This window comes from Molothrus ater, chromosome 9, assembly GCF_012460135.2.
Source record: "Molothrus ater isolate BHLD 08-10-18 breed brown headed cowbird chromosome 9, BPBGC_Mater_1.1, whole genome shotgun sequence".
Classification (NCBI taxonomy): domain Eukaryota; kingdom Metazoa; phylum Chordata; class Aves; order Passeriformes; family Icteridae; genus Molothrus; species Molothrus ater.
The window spans coordinates 7,264,481-7,288,723 of record NC_050486.2 but is presented as its reverse complement, the minus strand read 5'-3'; the positions used below and the strand labels follow the sequence as shown (position 1 = coordinate 7,288,723).

Sequence of the window (24,243 nt, the reverse complement as noted above, 5' to 3'; positions counted from 1 at the left end):
TGCTTCATTAGGTGTTTACCCCTCCAGCCTTTGTGATCTCTCAGTTTCAGTAGTCACTGCTTTGGTTAACTTTCCATCTATTAGGCAATTTTATGCTCACATCATCGTCGAGCAGGAACATTCCCACCACTGCAAGCTGGAGTTTTGTGTTTGCTTGTTCCATGTTTTGGTTGTGCTTCACCACTAGATGTGAGCAAAGGTGGGAAACGTTTCACATTTGTAGTGGAGAAAATGGTGTTTTGCTCAAAATTACTTGAAACTGTGGTGAACATTTTTGAGTGGACTTCTTTTCTTCTTAACTCTTCCAGGGAAATGCAGGGGCTGGGCTACCCAGGCTGAGGCTTTTTGAGATGTGAGGGCACACATCAGCAGGAAAGATCTTGATTTAATGTTGTCTTCTCTAGAGAAAGGAAAAGAGAGCTGCTGGGGAAGCTCATTAGCTGCATTAACAGGTCCTTTAGCTCTTTAGCCTTAATTGCTGTGTGCTCAGGGTGACAGGGTTGGCAGATCCAGGTTTCCCCAGGAGCTGGTGTGAACCTGGGATGTGTTCTGGGAGCATCCCAGAGGGGCACAGCAGCCTCACCACAGCCTGCCCAGGGCTGCAGCCATGGCATGACCCTCAGGGAGCTGGTGGGTGACCCAGGAGGGGGATTTATCCCTGGTGGGTCACCCAGGAGGGGGATTTATCCCTGGTGGGTCACCCAGGAGGGGGATTTATCCCTGATGATGGGTTAAAGCAGGATGGGTGTGCAGCTCCCCCAGGAAAAAGGAGCTGGGCTGCCTGTAGCTGAACTAGAAGTGCTTCAGCCACCTCCAGGAATAAAACAGTGAGTGTGTCCATCCTTCTGCACTGTGTATTCCTGCAGCAGGGCTGGAAGGAGTTCAGCCTGGTTTGTTTTTCATTGTAATTGAGCTTTTGGACTTTGGTTGTTTCCCTTTGATTTTGTGGATAGCCAAGACCAGCTGCTCTGCAGGCAGCTGGGAGACTCAAATGTGTGTTGGAAGGGATTTCTGCATTTCAGCTGGTGGAAAGAAGAGTAAGCAATTGGACTGGGAGGAGGGGAAACAATGTAAGGATATAACATTCAAGAGTTCAGGATTTTTTTAAGTAAGAAAAAGTCAGGGATGGAAAGAAAATCTCTATGGAAATAAGTTGATGCCAGTAAAGGCAAGTACTTCAATATTCTGAAAAAGCTGAGCAGATAATTCAGACTCTTGTGCATACAGAGTTTTGAATTACACATAGGTATGTTAAAAAATCTCCTGAATAATTCATGAATAATTTCTGAAAGAAAGCAGTGGTTTATACAGATATCAAAGTAATACTGACCTAGGTTAATATGCAGCTTCATATTTGTTCCCACTGAGAAGAAAATCCTTTTTTTTTTTTTTTTTTGCTTAAATTGTTTGTTCCTTGCTCCTGGAAGAAGCAGTGTTGGAGCTCAAACAGAGCTCTAGATGCTCTGCTTTCATTTCCCACATTTGGTCTGTGTGGACCATGTGCTGCTCTATCCAATATGTAATCTTTCCATGGGATACCATCAAAGACAGGCAGCTTTAAAAAAAAAAAAAATTAAGCCAACAGATAATCTCTGCATGGGAATACAAAGCCACTGCTTCTTAATAAGGTAATCATATTATAATTGTGTGTGTGTATGTATTTAAATGTAGTTTGTATTGCAGCAGCACCTGAAGGCAAGTGTTGGGAACCAGAAGCAGCTGCTGTGCCTGCAAACACAGCAAGAATGGGCCTGCACATTACCAGTTCTTCCCCAGAATTTCATCCAGACGAGTACTTTTATTCCAAAACCCTTGTACTTCCAGGACAGTGAGCTGGGGGGAGTTTCCAGGGCCCAGGATGTTAAAAACAAAGGCACAGCCTGGTGAGGGGAAAGTTCTGTGCCGCAGGGGTGTTGTGCTGTCCTCTTCCCCCAGTATGGGCCTACAAGAGAGAGGGACCTGGCACTGGGGTCTGGAGTGACACAGCTGAGGGGGAATAGCCTTAAACTGCCAGAGGGCAGAGTTGGATTGGATATTTGGAAGAAATTCTTCCTGGCACAGGTTGCCCAGAAACGCTTTGGCTGCCCCTGGATCCCTGGAAGCATCCAAGGCCAGGCTGGATGGGAATTGGAGCAACCTGGGATAGTGGAAGGTGTCCCTGCCTGTGGAGGGGGGTGGAATGAGATGGATTTTAGGGTGCCTTCCAACACAAACTTTGTGATTTTGTGGATATTTGGATGTTGGGCTCCATGGTGTGGAGGGTCAGTTTGAGAGGGAGTGCCATCAGGCTGCCCTTTTCCCTTTGTTTTCTCCTCTCCTTTAGCCTTTCAAAGAAACAAAGGTGCTGTGGGAGAGAGGAGGGGCAGATTTGGCTTTCAGGTGTGGTGGAACACAGAGGGTGTTTGGGTTGCAGCAATGCTGATAGTGTGGCGCTTCTGCTGAAATGCTGTGGGTTTGCCACATTACCCTTTCCTTTTCATGGAATCATGGAATCACAGACTGGTTTGGGTGGGAAGGGACCTTAAAGATTGTATAGTCCCACCCCCTGCCATGGGCAGGGACACCTCCTGCTATCCCAGTTTGCTCCAAGCCCTGTCCAACCTGGCCTTGGGCACTTCCAGGGATCCAGGGGTGTCAGCAACTTCTCTGGTATCAGCAACTTCTTTGTAGAGTTGGAGAGCTCGTTTCCTTAGACAAGCAGTCACCTGAGCTAGGCACAGGAAATCTCAGCCATCTCAGCTGACTGGTGGGGCTCTGAAATAACCAGCTTCAAGTTGCTTCACAGTGTCTAAGAGTGAGTCAAGGTCAAAACGTGCCTTACTTTTTTTCATACGGGCTTGGCTGCATTCACAAGTTTAGCAGCTTGTATATTTGTGGGATTTGTTGCTGCTGGAGATCTCCTGGCTCTCTAAGTCACTGCATCCTGCCCAGCTTTTCCAAAGAATAACATCCGTATGGGAACGCTGCCTCTGAAGTGTTTACACTCATTTCCTTCCTAGGGAAAACATTCAGCCCCGAAACAGGCCTTGGGTGACAGCAAGGAGACAGTGGCACATCTTTCCAGAGTACAGCTCGTTCTCAGCTGCTTGTGTATGGAGTTCTCTGCATCCTCTTTTCCTTTTCTTCATTAGAAAAGCGAGCAGAAATCTCTTCCAGAGCTAAGGCATCGCTCAGCCTCGCAACAAACCCAGCCAGGGCTGGCCACCGGCCAAGCCTTCGCTGGCTGCAACCTGCACACCATGTAACTCCTCTAAGAATAGCCCTGGTGATCTTAAAAAAAAAAAATCACAATATCAAAAAAAGAGGGCTATTTTAGCGATGTATTATCTTCATCCCTTCAGTGAAGCAGTGGAGTTTGGAGGGGATTTTTCCCCCCCACACCCGTGTCCGTTGTTCCTCCCGCAATGAGCTGTCACTAATACCGAGAAATATTTTCGGACTTAATGCAGTGAGTCAGGGCTTAGCTGTAAATTGGTCATGGGATGGGAGGGATTCAGATTGTCTGTTAGCCAGGGTCTGCTTTCAGCCATTTCAGTAACATGAGCAGTGTCTCAACTGACGGTAATTACACTCATAACTCTCTCTGAGATGATTTAAGGCGAGGATTAATTATAAAAGTTTCTCGGTGTTAGAACATGTTTCTTTAGTTAAAGTTTGGCATGCTTTCGTTTTATGATGGGCCTGAAAGAATGTTCCTCTACTTAAAATGTCTAAATACACCATTCTGTCATGCTGTGTAAATACCCATATTTGTGAGTTTATCTAAACAAATCTCTTAAATTGGAAAAATACATAGAAGGGCCAAGAGCCAATTCAAAGGCTCGTGGAGTAGACTTGCATATTCCTTGTGGGCCTGCTTGGGTTTTGGTAACTGTTTTTCTGGCTGTGCTTGATTTCTCACTAAAATAAACAAAATACAGTAGTTTTTTCTATCTTCATTAAATGATAAGTGACCTAAGTACCCTGATGTGCTTCTCCTTTTGTCTCTATAGACAGGGGCTTTGCCAAGGCCAGCTCAGTGGGTTCTTGATGGAGCTGGGGATCCAGTAGTCCCATGTTAAACTGCCTCCTTTGGTTGTATTGCCTTAAAAAAATATGTAAAATTGTCAGGTGTGAAAAGAGCCAGTTCACATCAACCTTGACAGTCTGCCTTTTAGAAAACCTAAATAAAAGTGGTTGGATGGGATTATGGAAGGCTTGGCTTGACTTGATGGCATAGATTCACAAAAGGCTAGATGGTATGACACATCTTCTCTATGTTCCTTATTTTCCTGGGGGTAAATTCCAGCCAATTCTCACAGCATAATAAAAGAGTATTCCCAGTTAATATTTGAAAAACTTGTCCAAGTTTTCATTTTGTTCACTTTTTTACTTCATAAACCTATTTTCTTATGATTAAGTCACATAGCCAAATAGTGATGTCATTATTTTTTTTTCTTTTTGCTATTCTACTTCTGTGAGTACTTTTAAAAGATAAGAGATCCATATCTGGCTCCTTGGCTGCTGTGTTTGAAGTCTGTTTTTTAGAAAAACATTGTGTTATTAGCCTGTCCTTAAGCTCCGGGAACAGAAAGTTGTTGAGGTGTTTTTGCTTGTAATAAATTTAGACTTAGATTCATATCGTATGTTAATGTTTTTAATAACCTGCCACTCCAGATCTCCCTTGCTTTATGGCCTGCACTTATGACTCCTGCATTATGGATGCTGATGATTACTATGAGCATATAAGTTATTGAATTGATTTTATGAATGGTAGCATAGAGCATGAAGCCGAGTTCACTTAAGGAAATAAAACAAGGCAAACAGACTAAAATATTAACAGTGTGTTTAGTGTCGTGGTGGGTGGCTTGTAATTCATTGAAACCCTTTTGTGAAGTGGTGCTTCAGCATCACTCACCCTCCAGTCCCCAGTGTCCCCAAACTCGGCCCAGTTACCTTTGAGACCAAATGTATTGGATCCACTTTGAGTTTACAAGTGGTGACAGATTAATTTGGAAAGACAGATTGCAAACATGCATCATGGGCCCGGCCTGAGTCATAAAAATGTAATGTATGGCTGGTGCAGAATGATAAAAATTCATATCAGGGGAGCAGCTTAATTAACTATTCTTGATTAAAGTAATACAGTATGTGAATTTAATAGCTTGCCTTCAAAAGCAGAATGTGAAATCACTTATTACTTTGGTGTATCTTGCTGGCAAATAGGGAGCTGCCAGCAGTTCTTCGTGATTAATTGAGTTTAGAGGAACTTAACTCTGGGGTGGGAGATACCAAATAATTATTCTGCTCTTGCTTCAAGCTCATTGCCTTACATGAATAAAGAAGTTGTCAGGAACAAAATTGTGGGAGTGGACTAGGAAAAGGATCGAGAATGCATGAAATGGGATTGATAGCTAGGAATAGGATTGATAGAGGAGGGATGGCATGTTGGGATTGTGAAGAATACAGTGCAAGGGCTGCAGCTCTGCCACCACAGTATTAGTTAAACACTTTGCCATCCAGATCCCCGTGTTGCTGACCCATTTGTTGGTCCTTGGGGTGGTGGTAGCTATGGATAGCAGGAGTCACTGCTGTCACCTTGGAGGCTGAGGAGTTCTGGTTCATGGGGTGTTTTCTCCACTTCATGTGGAGCCATTGTCGTTCTTTGACACCTTCCTGGTGCCTGTAGCCAAGTCACTCATTCTGCAGCCATCCCAGCTTCTAGATGCATCAGGACAAGGCCTGGCTTGGTTGCAGGAGCAGGATACTGAGGGCTGGTGTCCAGCAAGCTTCTAGATCCTGTCCAGCAGAGCTACTGCATAAACTAGTGCTTCCATGTTGGCTGTTTTATTATTGATATATCAGTGTGTTATTGTACCCTGTTGGTTATTTCTGCCGGCGCACTCCTAGGACTTGGCCCTTGTTGGAATGATCTCCTGACTTCTTCAGGACATCTCTCCAAGTTGTCAAGATAACTTTGAATTCTGCAAAACAGAACCTTTCCTGGCTTGGTGCTCTCTGGGGTTTTGGAAAGCAGTTGCAGTCTCCAGTTCATTATCATTCCAGTCCCTAGTGAAAATCCAGCTGCAGGACAGATACCAGCAAAATCCTCCTTGATGTATTCCTCCATTTAAACAATGTGCCATTGTAAAGTACCTTCTTCTTCTCAGCCAGCTTTGCACTTTGGTATTAGTCACAGCTTAGATTCAGCCACTCTGATCAATTAGCACAGACGTGTAAGTAGTGAACTTTTGACATCTTTATATTGTGTCAAAATGAGCTTGGAGAAGGGTTTTCTTATCCTCTTTAAAATAGTGCACATATCCTGCTTTACATTTCTTCCAGAGTCAGTACCTTTAATATATTTACACATGAACTCATCTGAAGAACTTTCCAGTCATTGATAGTTTTCAGGGAATTTTTTCACTTTAAATAGGTAAATGTTCTAGTTAGACAGCTGAGCATTGCTGATGCTTTATAGTATGCTTTTACCCATAGGGTAGGTGAAAACAGGATCTCAAAGCAGCTTTCCTGGCTTGGAGGCTGGGCATCTGCACACCTGTGACTGAGCCAAGATGCAGAATTCGGGTTTGGTCCCAATTTTTTCCTGATCTAAGATGAAGAAATAGGGTTCCTAATGTTTTCCTAATTTGTTAGGTCTGGGCATGGGATTTACCTTGACTAGTGTTACTGAATGTCTGGGTTCTGAGTTGCACAGCAAAGAGGTTTCCTTGGGAGACACTCATTCCTGCTGGTGTCTTTCTCCTGGGAGAAGGGCTTACTGCAGCAGGTGGGCTGGCTGAAATGAGTAGGACTGCCTGTGGCTGAAGATATTGTACCTGACAGTAAGGAAATATAAAGCCCAAACTTCTTAGGGGCATGTCTGTGTCAACACATTCTCCTTGGAGACACACATGTTGCAGAAGCTGCTGCTGCAATTACACCTCGTTACAAGACACCATGTTTTTTGTATTTTATGAGTGCTTTGAAAAAATTAGCAAAGTCCATTAATAACGTGGCCAGTGAACTCAAATTGCCTGACGATGCTGTTCTGTGCACACAGTGGAAAAATCAATCACTTTAATCCAAGGTAAAGCTGTCTGGCTCTCCAGAGGAGGAGGCTGCCTTGGTTGCTGAGGGCTGGAAATCATTGCCTCACGCTAATTGAGTAACATCCAGCAATTGTGAGGCTGAATCTTCCAGACTGGTTTGACTCACAGGGGCTGAGTATCTAAATGAAGTGTATTTGTCATGCTGCAGTCCTACAGGATTAAGAGTACTTGGATTCGTTTGATCTGATGCATTCCAACAATATTAAGTAAGTCCATTTTTTATTATCCTTTGCGCCTTGTATTTTTCTGGCTGTAAAAGTCCAGCATCTTACTTTTTGGAAACTGAGCTGTGATATGACAAATATTTCTGGCTAGTATTTGTAGCTCTGGCAGGGCTGGAAGAATTCATGGCTGGCTTTTACACTAGGCTGGTAGCTGAGACCAGATATAACAAGAAGCAGAGTACTGCATGTAGAATTAAATCATATTACTAGTTATTTTATTAGTTTTCTTGTCTTGAAATTATTCACTGTTCTCTGTTTTTTGTGATAAATAGTAACTCTACAGTGTTTAAAGCTATACTTTGATGTTAAAGAATTTTAAACAACACTTTGAGAGATCCTTTTGTCTTTCAGCAAGATAATTATGCTGCAAAATTTTCTTTCTGAATTCATTTGGGAAGTCCAGCTTATTGAATGTTTGGAATGAAGGACTTAGTCCTGATACATCTGTGGCTTCTCCTCTGCAGTCTTCTTTGTTTAGTGTCAGACCTCAGTCAAATGACCATGAATTGTGGCTGCTCCACCCCTGGAAGTGTCCAAGGCCAGGTTGGATGGGGCTTGGAGCACCCTGGGATAGTGGAAGGTGTCCCTGCCCATGGCAGGGGGTGGAACAGAATGAGCTTTAAGGTCCCTTCCAACCCAAACCACTCCATGATTCCAAACTGACTGTGAACTTGCACTCTTAATGAAAGAGAGACCTGCTGAGAGGAAAATAAATACCTTTAGATATTGAAAAATATTCTCAGAACACATATTGTGTTATTAATGGTGACCAGAGTTTCTGGTCAGTTCAGGAGAGCATGTGCTGAGTGTCCATGGGGGTGGCTGTAGGGCCCAATGTGCCTAGTATTAAAATTAATTGAAAGCAATTTTAAGCCCCAGGAATTTGGGGCTTAAACTAAACTTTGAATTTGAGGATTATGAACAGACTTGCTAATCATCTAAGCACTTGTCTTCCCAGATAAGCCTTGACAACATCCTGAGCATTCCTTGCACCCCAGCTGCTGAGTGAGCTGCTTGATGTGGCCTTTCAGAAGTGAGGGGATGGGGAAGAGAGCTGAGAACCATCCCAGTCTGGCGCTGCATGATCACAGATTGCTCACTTGGTGCTGCCAAGCAGCAGGAAAGTCCATGGAGGAGAGAGTCCATGGGTGCAGGAGCTCAGGTTTGAGGCAGGAACTCGGGTGAGCAGCGCATGGCAAGGCCTTGCAAAGGCTGAGGCACAGCAGCAAGCCCTGTGCATAGTAACAGAAAGGATTTAATGACCCTAGAACTTAATTAGGACAGTGCAGTGTTACCACCTGCTTATTTATAGCTGTAAGTTTAGGCCATGTGTGACTCTTCATTTAGAAAAAAGGAGTACAGGAGCCTTGGCTGAAAGGAACAAATTTCCTTCTGCTCATTACACTCAGATGATCACTGTTGTTTAAGTGAAGTTTAAACATCATAAAATGTGCCCTCATCTTGTGATTCCCATCTGCTGCTCGCCCTTCCTTTCTCTGCTGAAGGTTATTTCAGCAATTTTGCCAATGGCACAGGATGCTGTTCCTGGGGTGGGTTGTTCACCCATCTTTCCCTCCCTGCGGTCCTTACCCAGCTGTTCTAAACAGAGTCCTTCCAGCATGAAGTCATTCCTCTTATCATCATGTTTAATAACTGCAAGATAACTCTTCAGCACATGCTGGAGGACTTGTGCAGGCCGTGGTTCAGGAGAGCAGCGAGTGGGCCTGTGCACCATTGACCTACAGGGGATTTAGGCACCTCTGTGTTTAGGGGCATTTAAGGACCTCTGGTCCTTCTGGTGCTTTGCAGATCCAGGAGCAAAGTGTTGAAGTTTGCATCAGGAAAACTGTTAGCAGTGAGTTTAGGCATGTTTTGTTAAGGACATACTCCACTGCATCCCAAAGCCTCAGTGATGTGGAAGGCTTTGCTCTCCATGAGCAGTCAGGGAATTAGAGCAGTTCTGCATTTCACTGGTGGGGAAAACACATGATTCTCACACTCATTTTGTGCCTCTGTTTGTTTCAAAACTACTTTTGCAGTCCTTCAGGTTGGGAAGTTTAGGGGAGATTTGTCAGATTGTTAGCTTTGGCTGCTAAGTGCCTAGCATGATGTTTCCAGTTATCCTTGTAAAGTTACACGATCTGTTTTTTGTTGGTGTTTCTTATGGAGTTGAACAGCCTGCTGGAAGATCAGGTGAGCTCCTTGCTGGGTCTTGATGTTCTGGGTTGGGTAGGTCTCTAGTCGGTTTTGAGTGTTTATGAAGTGTGAGGCATGGAAGGGCCAAGAGAGGGATTCATATCATGGGGTCTCTGCTGTGGGTTGTTCAAAAGGTGAAAGTTTTGTCAGAATGAATGATCTAACCAGGTACTTGAACATACATACAGGGTCTCCAGAGAGCCTCGATCACCATCTCTGCTGCTTTTCAGTTTGCAGATAGATGAACAAGTGATAACTATTAATCACAGCCAACTGATTTTGATTTCAAAATAGATTTTGTTAATCTTTTTAGTGGCAATCAGGGAAGATTCTTGTCCTGATGCATCTGCTGTGCTTTTATATGAATCACAGTGTTATAAAAAGGAAGAGGAATTATGGGGCTTGGGTGACTTAAATAAAATCTATTTTTGCTGTTAGGATCATAGCATTGACATGGTATATGGTTTGAATTAAAGTTCTCATTATCACATTAAGATTCAACAAGGAGTTAATTAAGTGTAGGGAAGTAATTGAATGCTAATAGTACAACATTGCAGTGAAAAATGAGGCCACATCTCCATACTCCAAAACTCTAGTTTTCTCCTCATTGTAAGTAGTATGCCTATGACCATGCACTGGAGTTCACTTCTGTCTCAGGCAGAGAGCTTTCTTGTTTGGGACATGCTGGTCCATCCTTTTTCAACATTCCTGTGATGGGACAACCCTGTTAAATTTTAAAGGTGCTTATCTTTTCACTCACCTCACCTGAAAAGAAAATAGACCTTGTGTTAAAACTTGGTGTCTGCAAATGGCTGGAAATCAACTATAGACTTGGAAGCCAGTTTTGCTTAGATAGCACAATTGAAATGATTTAAGAACACCTGTTTTGCATGTTGCATGTGATTTTGGTTAATTTTAAGGAGACCTGATGGACTGTGAATCATAGAACTTGTGGATTTTTTACCTCCTGATATTTCTGTTAGCACCAAATTGTTTTGTTTAATATGTTGAGCATTGAGGCAGGAAGACAGACCATCCCCACTAATTTTTTGGCATAAGAGACATCTTGAGCACTGTACCACAAATGTTTTGTAGCCATTAGAGAAGGTGAGCTAATTTCTCCTTCAACATTCTTTTACCTTAGGTTTTTTTGAGTATGAATGCATAGTTTACAGGTGCACCCTGTATCTGTTGTAGGTCAACCTTGCTTGTTTGAGGTAATGAATTAAAAGCAGGAATTAAAAAATACATATGGTAATGCACGTGATCCATCCTGACTTCAGAGGGGCTTTAAATAATGTGGCTGAAATTGGAAATGTGCTCAGTAGAAAAGATGTGGGCAAATGGGGAAGAGCCAGAGGGGAGCGACAAGAATAGGACACTTAGCAAACGTAAGCTGTAATGGAAGATGGAAGGAATTGATTTATGTAGCCTAAAAATACAGAAGGAAACGAGTCATCCAGTATAGGAAAGGTTGCTTTAAAAGGCACCACAATCGTATTTTCTCCATGAGAGAGGCAGGAAGGCACCAGGCAAGGATAGTAGTAAAAGCTACTACCCAAAGCTGGGTAGTAGGTTAAACATTTGAACTTTCAGGAAAGTGGTGAAATGAAAGACAGCCTCTTGGGAAAACCTGTGGGATGGGAGTTTGGAGAACAGGTTAGACAGAAATCTGTTGAAGTGGTTTGGGTCCATGCCCTGAGGTGGTGCAGTTGGGTGGTATTTGGAAATATCTTACTTTTGTGATGGTTGATACCAGGTGAAGATCTGAGGAGACTGATCTTGTAGAGTTTCACTATGCTATTTCATGTTCTGATCAAGAGAGACATTGAAATTCTGTGGGTGAAGGATGGATCCATCCCTGCTTGCCTGATCTTGCACAGCATGGTGTCTCCTTTTCCATGGCTGGTCGCTCCCAAGGGAGCTGACACCTCATTCTGAGCCTTTCCTGGAGGAAAGATTTGCTGCCTTCTGCAAGAGGAGGGCAGAGCTCATTTTAAGTCTCCTCCATGTCCTCTCCCACCTACGAGGAGTGGTTTTGGAAAGAGAGGATGCAGAAGATGAGAGGATGGAAAAGCAGAGTGGGTATTAAAGGCTATAACAGGCATACAGTCATTTTGGGACTCTGGCCATCTTAGGTTGATAGAATCATAGAATTGCTAAGGTTGGAAAAGGCCTCTAAGATCATTGAATCTAACCATTAATGTCTAAATGATGGACTTGAGTATTTCCAGGCCTGTAGTTGTATTTTAGGCTAGTTCTTCTCCCAGTATTGGTTTGGATATCATCTAACCTGCACTACCCTGAGCATCAGAGCTATATTTCTACATCCTCATTGGAATATATTGGTGCCTCATTTTGCCAGCACTTAAGAGTTACACTTATTTATCTGCTGTTCTTTCAAGGAAACTTAGAGGAGATAAACGCTTTAAACCCAGCGTCCATTACTGATTTAAATGGCTTATGAAATTTTTAAGCCATTTATGATTGTCTTCCATTCTGATGTATATGGTTTCTCTTCTCAGATAAATGTGTTGGGAGAATCCAGGCAAAATCCATGCTTATACAGCTGAGATTGGAAATGCAGTAAGTGAGCAGGCCACTGTACTCTGTGAAACAATAATGATTCTTTCTGCTGTTCAAAAGTAACTGCTAACTAAAACAAGGAGAAGGTGGTACAAAATACACAGATCAGATGTAAGGCTTCTCCTGCAGTCCTAATGTTTCTCGTGTGTGTCATAGTACATATGTGATACTTAATAGTATTCCAACTATTACATCCTTTAAAATGCACATTTTACCCAGGCATGCTGGAATTTGCCATGTAGCAAGAGCTGTTATTCATTCTCTTGGGTCTTAAATCTTACGCCTGGTGCAAATTTGAGAATTAATGCAAATAAAACAGACGTTGAGAAGAGCAAAATACAGACATTGAAAATATGTTCCAGCAATGACATTTACATAATTGCAATTACTGAAAATCTCAAAATTAGAGCCTTGGACAGTGCTGGGAGAATGAGAGCTTATTGTAGGGAACTCTTGCTGGTTTGGAACACAAACCCTTCCTGAAGTTAATGTATGTGTATTGCTGAGTAGCACCACTCTTGGTTTTCTGTTATCTCACTTCTCAGGGTTACATCATTCATAATTTCTTGCTACCGTTTCACTCTGCTTACCTATGTTGTAAGAGTATCTTTTCATTTGCACCACATCTTTTAGTTCGGGTTTTCCTCTTAATCATAAGCAACAAACCCAGGAGGACTTGGTCTTTGTTTTCCTTTGTTCCATCTTTGTAAATCCCAGGTTAGAACAAGAGGGGAAAAAATATTTTCATAGGATCATAGAGTGGTTTGGGTTGAAGGAACCTTAAAGCTCATCTCATCCACCCCCTGCCATGGGCAGGGCCACCTTCCAGTATCCCAGGTTGCTCCAAGCCCTGTCCAGCCTGGCCTTGGACACTGCCAGGGATCCAGGGGCAGCCACAGCTTCTCTGGGCACCCTGTGCCAGGGCCTGCCCACCCTCACAGGGAACAATTCCTTCCCAACATCCCATCTAACCCTGCCCTCTGGCAGTGGGAAGCCATTCCCTGTGTCCTGGCACTCAGTTTCTTGTAGACAGTCTCTCTCCGTGTTTCCTTTTGGCTCCTTCAGGCACTGGAGGCCACAGTTAGGCCACCCTGAAGCTTCTCTTCTCCAGGCTGAACAATCCCAATTCTCTCAGCCTTTCCTCACAGCAAAGCTGCTCCATCTCACGTGTATCCTGCTAAATTCCCTGTTAAGACTTGGTTAATGGGACACTGTCATTATCCTGACATCTAGGAGGATGTCAGTACACTTCATGGAACTGCTTGGATGCAATAAATAAAATGTAATAAGCATAGTCAGCCCAAACCTGCAGTTGACAGATCAAAGGCAGTGACCACCATAACTCCAGAGGAAGCACCATCACCATGCTGTTGTTTGCAGATGGGGAGAACCAACTGCTATTTTTACCCTCTCCTCAACGTGGCTCTTTGGTGGTCACCATCATTTCCATGAACCCATCCTATGATGTGACCCCAAATGTTGTATTTAGGCAGTGAGGTCGGAGCTGTGTGCATCTGCATCAGTCCTGTTTGGTTTTGACAGCACAGGGAGATCACAGGAGGCTTTGCTTGCATGAGAATGCATCTCTCAGGAAACTGATTTTACAGAGGGTAAAGTAGAGCATGTTCCAAAAACAGGCTGAAAAAGGCCAGTTTTGGCTCTAGAAAAGCAGCTTAAAAATCTGCTACAGCTGCTGAAATGTAGACCCAGCTATTTAACCAGGGCACACCCCTTTCTCTAGCTATGTTCTCTCATATATGTTTGAAGGCCATAAAACTCTTCAAAACGATCCCAGTAAAAAGTTCTGCAAAACTGTGGTGCTATAACCCTCCTGCCATTCCAGCAAGGTGCCTTCATGGAGCAGGAGTACCCTGACACCCTCTGACACCATTTGTCCCTGGCTGTAAATGTTTCACAGACTTTATGCAGTCCTGTTGTTTCATGCTCATTGCCAGCTCTTTCTGTGCTACTGCACTTGGTGGAAAAAGGCCTTCAGGAGACACACATGAGGAACTGGGAGCATGAGTAATATCTACATTTACTATAAATAAGTGTATTTCTGTAAAAGCTGGTTGAGCGAGAGAGACAGAATAGGCACAGAAAATTATTAAGCAGAAGATTAATTTTTGAGCCAGGTTTTGTTATCTAGGGTGGTTCTACAATCCAGAAGAGCAACATACCTGCAGAAGTGCAAGGTTGCCAAGGGCTTTTTGTTGCCAAATATTCTTTGAGGTTTCCTCAAGAGTCAGCCTAGTCTTCCACGTCATCAGCAATGGAGTTTTAAACTTCTTTCTATCTGTTTTTTATTTGCTAGATAAAAGTTTCAACCAGTCTGATGTACCCAAGCTATTGAAGATCAGGTGTATTAATGAGAGCTGGAGAGCAGGTCGCCTTCCTGCCCTTCCTGGCATTTTGTTGGCAGTATTTTGGATATCTTCTGATGCCACTGTTCCTCGTGCTCTAAGGCACCTTGCCACCTGGATTTCTGGGGCATACAGCTGTGAGGGGCAGTTTTCAGCCTCCTGCCAAGGAGAGGGAATGTTCCCCATCTTCACTCTGCAAATCCCCTCCTGCTGGCAGTCCTGCAGACGTGTCCCTTCCTCTGCTTCCTGCCCGGGCTCTCTGGGGTTATTACACGGATGGGCAGGGCTCCTTGCAGGAGCAAGGCAATTTCCTGTGTGACCTGAGACTTCATGCACCTTTGGAGACAAGTGCTCTGGCTTTATTTATCTCTACTATGCTCATTTTCTTATCCTGGCTGACCTTTCGGAGTGCTGTGGAGGCTGAAGGAATCAGAAAACCCTGATTGTCAGGGCAGCATAATCCTTATATTACACAACAGAGGCATTTCACCAGTCATTACTCCTCTTGTTTTCTCTAAGGGACACCTTGAAGTCTATCAGTCTGTGTGCAGAAAGGAACTTTGAGATAGAAATCCAGATTTTATTTTTCTGGACCTTAGTGTCCCAAGCTATAAAGAACCCCAAGGGTTCACCCATGTGGGTTGATAAAAGCTCAGAGCTCTGAAAGGGAGCAGGATGGCAAGGTGGCAGGGAAGAGTTTCCCTGCAGGATTTATTGGTAGGACTTACTTATCATTTATGTGCCTTATTTGTAATTTCATCTGTTTACCTGCCCTAATTTCCTGTCTTCAGGCCAGCTGCTGCTCCCATGTCTGCTTTTCACACAAAGCCCTGGTGTTTGGCTGCTGCTCGACAGAATTAACTGGAATTACTGTAACTAATTAGCCCAGACTTTCTAATATTGCCTGGGAGAAAAGATGATGGGATGCTTAGAAAGTTGTAGCCATTAGACTTAGTAAATACCTGCTCTGTGAAAACCCTTCAGTGCTGGGAATTGCCCTCCTTTTTTTATCTCCTGCTCTTCAGTGATGTCCTCCATCAAAGCTCAAAGGCCACTGGCTTGGGCTGAGGGTGAGCTATATTTAGGTACTGGAGGAGAAGTCCTGCAACTCATTCCAGAGGGAGCTTTTTCCTTCATCTTCCTTTGTTTTCTTCTTTATTTTTCCCCCTGATTTTATATTTTTGGCTGGATTTTTCTGATTTTTGAGCTCTTGCAGCTCGAGTTGAGTGTAAAGGGCATGTTAGATGTTCTTCTGAAAATAATCCCTTCACAGTTTTTAACATCTCAAAAGCATTTTAAAATAATTATCAATGTGTTACTGCCCCACTCACTGTGTGTGCCCCTCTGCATGACTGGTAAATAAACACTGAAAGCATCATTCCCTATCTTCTCAGCAGTGGAGGCCTTTTGGTGGGCTGCAGGAAGCTGCTCAGGATTTACACATTTCTCTTTTTTTTACCTTTTTTTATCCCATTTTGAGTAATGGTTTGGGGTTTTTTCTGGGCTTTACAAACCCTGCTTTTCCATATTGCATTCCAGGAGCTGGAGTTCCTACAGCAGAATTTCCCAGCAGTTTCCCTGGGAAGGAGGAGCTCCATTAAGTGGCTGGTTTCAGGATGAGGTCTGCCCTCTGGAACACGTTTTGGATCCCTGATGAAAGCACAGGAATTTTCCCTGCCAAGCCTGGGTTACACTCCCTGTGTCAGTGCAGACTCACTGCGTGATGCTGGCTGGGTTTGCAGAATCAGGATTTTTTCCTAAAATGAATGCCAGGCACTGTGTCTGCTGCTGCATTCCTGAATGGCCTCACTCTCCTCCACTGCTGCTTGGGGATAAAACTCAACAAACCTACTCAAAAGTGGGTTTTCCCAGGCTCTGATTACACTTCATCACAGAACTAAAGGCTGGATGAGGTTGGAAGAGACCTCTGGATGTCATCTGGTCCAGCCCCATGACTCAGGCAGGGCTATCTAGAACCTCCTGCCCAGGGTCCAGTCCAGACAGCTTTTAGACAGCTCCAAGGATGGAGATACTGACAGGGGTGGGGCAGCCCTTCGTGCTGGGCTGAGGAGATCCTGACCTGACACAGCAAGAGTATTTAATAAAACATTCTGTTTCAGACACCCTCCTGGACTGGATGCCTGAACACATTCTGGCAGGGCTAATGTGAATCCTCTGATGAAATTGCATCCAAGAATAATCTCCTTTGACTATATCTGAGATTTTTCTGTATTTGATTTGCCCCTTCATTATAAAGTTTCCCTAAATAGGTGGTTTTGCTTCCAGGTAGGTAGAGGAGAGAAGAGAGGCTCTCATCCTGTCAAAGGATAGCACAAAAAATGAGCCCTTAAGTACATATAAAGCAAGGAAACTTGAGTAAATCTCATGGGTCAGTGCTTCTCCCTTGTTCATCCTGATGGATGCAGACAGCCCATGTGAGATATTACTGCCTGAGCCTGGTGCTCATGACTGAGTGAGGTTAAAAAGTGCTGGGCTGGCATATTGAAATTTTACATCTCGTCATTCAGTCCATTTCTAACTGATGCATTGGTTCCTCCTTTTCAAATACAATTATTGTTAAGAATATTTTATGGTATAAAAAGAAAGCAAATGCTTCATTTTTCCTCTAACTGACTTTAATGATGATTTGCTCAGGTCTAGAAAGCAGCTAAAGGTGCTGTTGGCTCCTTTGAAGGAAAGTGTCATCTTGATATAAATCAGGAATATTATTTTACAAGGACTGTTAGCAGCTTACCTGAGTCAATCTGTGGCAGCCTTATGAAGAAAAGCAAAATACTTCAAATGAAGTTCACATGTCTCTAGAAATGGGCTCATCAGAGGGGAGGCATCAAGGGAAATGTTGACAGATATTTAATTATAATGGCAGTAGTGGCTGTTGCTGTGTTAATAGCATCTGGCAACAGAGTCACTGCCATCTGTTAGTGCCCTGAAATCCTGGAGATGGTGCATCCTTTATGGAGGAATTAACAATAATTAACAAATCTATCACATGAAATCACCTTGATTGGATGACAGCCCTACCTTGATAATGATTAATTGCAAAATAATGTGGAATAAAATGTCCACTATTCTCCTTTTTTGCTACTGCTGCTCTACAAATGCAGCATGCTGGGGGATTTCCTTTCAAGCCTGTGGTGTGAGGCAGCATTTTCTGCATTTATTGTAAATAATCCTTATAAGCAGAGCTAGATTAAAACCAAGCTTCTGCATATTCATTTCAGTTTGCAATAGATTAGGTCTCAAAAACCAGTTATGGTTCTTTTGGTGCATGGTAACTTACTTAATGTTAAATAGGGAGAAAATGGTAACTTACTTAATGTTAAATAAGGGAGAAAATGAGGTTGGACTGCCAGAAGTGACCCTTCAGCCAAAGTCAAGTCAGTCTGGAAGAACAATCTGACTGCATTAAAGCATTTCAAGGTGTTTTTGTTAGCTCATTATTAGAAGCCAAGCCATTAATTTCTGATGAGTCAGTTTGTCTTCAGAGCTATGAGCAAAAAAATACTGTATTTGTTTGCATTTGGAAGAATTATTTTTGAATATCTATTCTTACCCAAGCCAATATTTCGATCAGTGCTGTTATGAAATATCACTGCTGTAAATAAGAGTTACAAATAAAGCAATGAGCCAATCTGAGACCTGCTTGGGTTTTATTTTTCTCTTAACTCTTCCTTTTCTGTCTGCTCCTGCTGAGCAACAGATGGAGAAGGTAACATACTCTTTGCTTAAATAGGAGAATTGTAATAGATAATTGAGGTGTGGTAATTAACAGGAACAATAGGAGGGAAAGAGTAAACTCTGGAATCTTGAAGTCAACTAAACAGGAATTTTATTTCTCTTTTCCCAAGTGTGTCAGTTAATATTCTGAATATTGCTCTGGGACCCACAGTGAGTAGGCAACATATACTTTTCTGGTGTCTTTCTGTTTGTTGCTAAGTGCCAGAAGTTTCTTTAGGCTGGGATTTGGACTGAGTCCAGCTCCTGACAGAGCTGCACTGACACCAAACCACGAGCAGAGATGTGGAAAGCTGAGTTTGTGCTGCCTTGATTTATCACAGCTTCCAACACAGGAGCTGTAGATCAGAGTCTTCCCTTCCCCTTCCTGTCCTATGGGGTAGATCTGAGCATAAAGGCTCAGGAGGCTGGGGTTCAGCTGATTTATGGCTGTGTTCTCTTCTCCATGAGACCCATGCCCCTCTTTTTGTTCTGCTCTGACAGCCATGTGAGTCAGACATGAGCTCATGGGTTGTGTGTTTGTGTACACACCAGTGTTCATCACACACAACATGTACATGTCACACCCTCCTAGCACTGTTGAGATTGGAAGATGCTTTGAAAAAAGGGATTTTGTTTTTTGTTCTGCTGCTCTGGCGTGATATCACAGGATCCTGAGCAGGCAGTGGCTGGTGGGGTGTAGCAAACACTGACACCCTTGTTAAGGCTTGGAAGAAGGGCTTGTTTCTCTCTCACTGCTATTTTCATGCAAGGCACTGTTCCCTGGTTAGGAGGATTAGAAGATATGCATTAAACAGTGTTAAATATGCTGAGGCAGTTGATGTTTACAGCCCTTGTAGAATTATTCATTAAAATATTAACTGCTAGACAGCCTCCTCTTTTTTTTTTAATTCAGTGATTTAGTAGCCCTTTCCAAAATCTTGTGTGATTCAGACATTCAAAGACTAAATAAAGCTAAATAAAACCACCAAAATTACCCACAAAAACACTGATTCTTGGGTTTATGTTTCTTAAATTGCCATGGCTGTGATGTGCCTAAGGAATACAGAGGGATTTGTGGAGCGGGTGAGCTCTAAGATTTGACTCAGACCTCTCCCATCTGCAGCAGCAGCTTTCCCTACCACATGGCACTGGGAAGATCTGGAAGGGGCTGTATCCCTCTGAAGGATTTTGGAGATAATGGATAGGTGTTTGCACTAAGTTTTGGGTTACAGAAGCTCATGACATGATGAGGAGGTCTTGCCAAGCAGTGATGCCTCTCAACTCTCCCCTCCCAGGCCTTTTTAAAAGGGTTTTTAATTATTCTGGTCCTCTGCAAAGGACAGGGTTGTGATTTTGTCTATAAACACAGACTGGTTTGTCTTGGAAGGAACCTTAGAGCCCATCCAGTGCCACTCCTGCCATGGGCAGGGGCACCTTCCACTGTCCCAGGGTGCTCCAAGCCCCATCCAGCCTGGCCTTGGGCACTGCCAGGGATCCAGGGGCAGCCACAGCTTCTCTGGGCACCCTGTGCCAGGGCCTGCCCACCCTCACAGGGAACAATTCCTTCCAATATCCCATCTGTCCCTGCCCTCTGGCAGTGGGAAGCCATTTCCCCTTGTCTTTTCCCTCCAGCCCTTGTCCCAAGTCCCTCTCCAGCTCTCCTGGATCCCCTTTTGGCACTGGAAAGGGCTGTAAGGTCTCCCTGGAGCCTTCTCCAGGTGAACTCCCCCAGCTCTCCCAGCCTGGCTCCAGAGCAGAGGGGCTCCAGCCCTTGACACATCTCTGTGGCCTTCTCTGGACTCTCTCCAGCAGTCCCACATCCTTATTTTTGGGATCTTCAGAAGTGATTTGCTTCCTTGGGCCCCCTGTGCCCAGTTTCGTGGCTGAGCAGTTGCTGCTCTTCCCCAGCACATCTGACAGTGCTTCCTCCTGCAGACATTCCCTGATGCTGATGTTTCCCCACTCTGCTCTGAGCCAGCCTGGGGTGCTGGCTGACTCTGGGACTGCCTTCCCAGTGCTCTGCCTTGCTCTGGGGGAGGTGGAGCCTGGTGTTGGTATTGATTTATATGAGCACCCCCCATCTTCCATGGACCGCTGGAGAGTTACCGGCCAGCCTGGAGTTTGATCCCTGGATTTCATCCAGCGACCCAGAGGCAATTCCACATGCCACCGAGCCCAGGGCGTTTAAAAATTGCCCACCTGGGGTCATTTCATCTCTTGTGTTACCTCTAATTTCATTTTTGCTGAGCTTTTCTCATTCAGCTGGGCCTGGACCCAGCCGAGTGTGACACCCTGATGACAAATGCCTGTCACCTTTGTGTGCTTCATAAATACTGATGCTGTTGTGTGCTCTTTGTGTGTTTCAGGAAAAAAGTGCCAGTTCAAATTCAAGACTTAAATCTAATAAAGAGATCCCAGGATTAGTACATCAACCCAGAGCAAAGTAAGTTCAATTTTTGTTGTTTAAATCATAATACAAATAAATACAGGCAGTGTCTGTGAGGTTCACAATTACTGCCTAGGCAAAGACCAAATGACCCAGCAGCCCTAAGGTCATGCAAAGGACTAGAGGTAAGATCACCTGTGTCCCAAGGATGGGAAAACATCCTCTCCTTTGCACAGCAAAGATGCAGGACTTGAAAAAAGGTGAGATGCATCCGATTGTGCCCAAGAGAAGACCCTGTGCTATTTCTCAGCTTTCTATACAACTTACACAGAACAAACTTCTCTACATCCACTAGTGTTCCTAAATACAGCTGGGTCAGTCCCAGGGAGGTTTTTGCTAGCTCCTGGTGTAGATTAGCAGCTGTTCTGGATGGGACTGGGAATGGTCAGGTTGTTAAAATGAACTTGTTCTGTAGCTGCTTGGTTGGCAATTCAATGCCCATGCCCTGCCTGGGGTCAGTGTTACATGAAATATTTGCCTCCTGTGGCAGAGCTGGTTATTGATAGTAATAACTCATTTCTTTTCTAACTCAGTGTTACATTTTAATCACTAATTGGCTGAGGAATAACTGATTACACAGAGCCACATCCTGGGTTTGTGAAGAACAAGTGATAAAGGTTTGTGATTTGGTTTTGGACACCAGTGGAAATGCTGTTCCTTGTGCCCAGCCCTTAGGGCACTTACCAACCTAAACTTGCTGCCTCTCAAGTGCCTTGAAAACGATTTCAAGTCTGGAAGCTTCAGTTATTTCCTAATCAGCTGACAGTGTAACTCAGCCTCTTTTCAAAAGTGCTTTGGATGTAATTGCAAAGAAATTCATGGTAGGGAGGTGAAGGTAGAAGCACTCTTCAGCAAAGCTGGGCTTCATTATTGTGGCTCAGGGTCAGAAATGTATTTAAGATGCTCTAACATGAGGTTAATTACTCTAGGATAAAAAAGAGCTGTTCTTTTGTTGGGTCATCTTTTGGTACAGCCCACAGCAAAGGAATTGCATGGGGGCATGGCTTCAATTCCTTCATAAAACTCTAGTTTGAAAAGTCCCTGCAGAAATCAGAACTGACCAAAAAGCCTATTTTTTACATTGCATTGACAGAGATAAATATTTCTGTCACAGACCTGCAAAAATAAGGAAACTCCCAGAGAGGTGCAGAATGTAACATAAGGTTGTTGGGTAGATCCTCCAGTGTTTGCCCAAGGCTCTGCTGTTTGCCCAACCTACCACAGCATTTCTGTTTAGTAATAAAGTGGCCACATGTGTTTGAGTTGCTAATTGCCAAGTCAGCAAACAGCTGTCATAATGTACAATTTCTATTTTAAGGTTTATCATCTAAAAGCCATGACATTTTTGACTGCAGGGTGGGGTGGCATTGGGTGGGAAAGATCCACTCAGCTGGAAGAGCAGAAATTAATAGATAGATCCTTAGATGCATCTTATAGTACTGTTCTGGTACAATGGATGTTACTTCTAAACAACACATGGACTAAGTACCAAATTATAAATTTGGTAATTAACAATTCTTTTACAATATTTTCATGTCAGCTGAAGAGTAAGATTGTGAGGGCTCTTCCCCCTGCAGGAGGATTTGGATTTTTCCATCCAGAGCCCTGGACTTTAAAACCAGGGGATGTAGGGAGCCAGCAGTAGCTTTATGGGGGTCTCTGGCAGAGGGAGAAGGGTTGGTCCTTCCTCTTCACACCCAGTCCTGGTACCTGCCACGCCTTCAGGGCTTCCCCTGCCCTCTGCTCTGACCTCACAGGTATTTGCTCTGTCTGTTCATTTCCAAACTCACCCCCTGAGACCTTGAATGATCAAACACAGCCACCAAGCACCCTGGGACAAGTTCATAACTCAGGGAGTGACAGCAGCCTGAAGCATCAAGGGAAAGTGGTTATTTCAGACCACTTTTACCCTGCCAAATCACAAACTCTCAGAATGGGTTGGCACATGAAAAATCAGCTAATCCAGCCTCCCTGCCATGGGCAGGGACACCTTCCACTGGAGCAGGTCTGTAGGATTATCCTGTGGGAATTCTCAGGGATATGACTGAAAATACATACACAATGCTCCTTTTTTCCCCTGCCTTCTTTTAGTTCTCGTACAAATTATGGCTGGGGTGAGTCACTACAGTATTATCTCATTTTATTAGGAACTGGATTTATGATGTTGTAAAGGCAAGACTATTTTTCAAGCACTTGCCTACTCAAAAGGGGCTGCACTGCCCTCAAATCCCTCTGCAAGGCACCTGAATGTGCAGGTGATGGGGTCAGCTGTCCCAGAAAAAGCATCTCTTCCCCATCTGAGGAGGAGGTGGGAACCTGAGGAACAGGCAGGCAGCTGGGGACAGGAACTCCCTCACCCACTGAAAGGTGAATTGTTCCTGCTCCTGAATCACCAGCTTTAGGTTTTAATGCCATTTCTGAGCCCTGTGGTGTGAACTGAGCTCCATTTATGTCCCACATAAGCAGATCTTTGTATACGTTCAGCCCATAGCAGGGAGGGCTCAATGCTGAGCTTTGTGGGGAAGTGCAGCCCGTTGTTGGGCACTTAGGGAGAGCATGAACTCATTAGAGCTGAAAGGATCACTCTGAGGAAGAGGGGATGGGTGGGAATTCAGCAAGCCAAGCCAGCTCTGTGTGCTGGGGAGCAGCTCCAAGAGCTGTGTGTCCTTCTGACCGTTTGGCATCATTGTCACCGCTGGCTCCGGTCCCCATCCTCCCCTTTCTGCATCTTTTTGTGCTGCACATGGAGTCCCTGGCACATTTCCACAGCTGCCTGGGAGCCCAGTGCTCCTCCCAGAGCTGGTCCAGAGGATGCTCCAGCCTCACCTTCCTGGAGGGGTTTTGCTCCTGCAGGAGGGAGGCTCTAACCATCCCCTGGCATAGATAAACACCCCAAAAATCCATAAACACCTGCTCCATAAATAAACACCTGCCATCCATCCTCACCCTTGTCTCCTCATCCTTTCTGGATTTTTAGCTTGCAAGTTCCCCGTGGGGAAGGACCTGTGGTCTTGTGTGACCATCAGCATTTTATGGACCATGAAAAAAGAGTGTTTTACTAATGCACAATCATGTCACTGAGCCTCTCGGTGCTGAAGAATTGAAGTTGAAGGGTCTGGAGCACCAGGAGGGGCTGAGGGAGCTGGGAAGGGGGCTCAGCCTGGAGAAAAGGAGGCTCAGGGGGGCCCTTCTGGCTCTGCACAGCTCCTGACAGGAGGCTGTAGCAGTTGTCAGTCCCTTCTCCCCCATTACAAGTGGCAGGACAAGAGGACAGATGTTGTGGGTGTCTCATTCTGTGCTGGTGAGGCTGGCAGTCCTGGAAAAGCTCCTGTCCTGAAGGAGAGGGATCACTCTCCCTCTCAGAGGGAGAGGTACTGTGCTATCAGCTCCCTGCAGTCAGCCTGGAAAAGGGAACAGTCTCCTCTGGGTGCATGAGGATCCCAGATACCACCCCAAATGTTGCACATGTGCACAGAACTAAATGCAGTAATTTTTCATGGGCAAACAGAAAACAGAGGGAAAAAGATTAAAAGTTGGCAATGTAGATGAAAGCATAAAGTGATTTGTTTTTGACAGTGGTGGAAGCTGACAGCTGGGCC

At 44.2% G+C, this 24,243-nt stretch overlaps 1 protein-coding gene across 1 annotated transcript in view; it reads left to right on the top strand.

The window, feature by feature from the left end:
* The window catches only part of C9H1orf21 (chromosome 9 C1orf21 homolog), a 103,014-nt gene that overhangs the window by 70,651 nt on the left and 8,120 nt on the right, over positions 1 to 24,243 (top strand). The window contains exon 4 of the mRNA XM_036387924.2: positions 20,565 to 20,641. Within this exon, the coding sequence (XP_036243817.1) occupies positions 20,565 to 20,641 (77 nt within the window). The remainder of the gene's footprint in view (positions 1 to 20,564; positions 20,642 to 24,243) is intronic.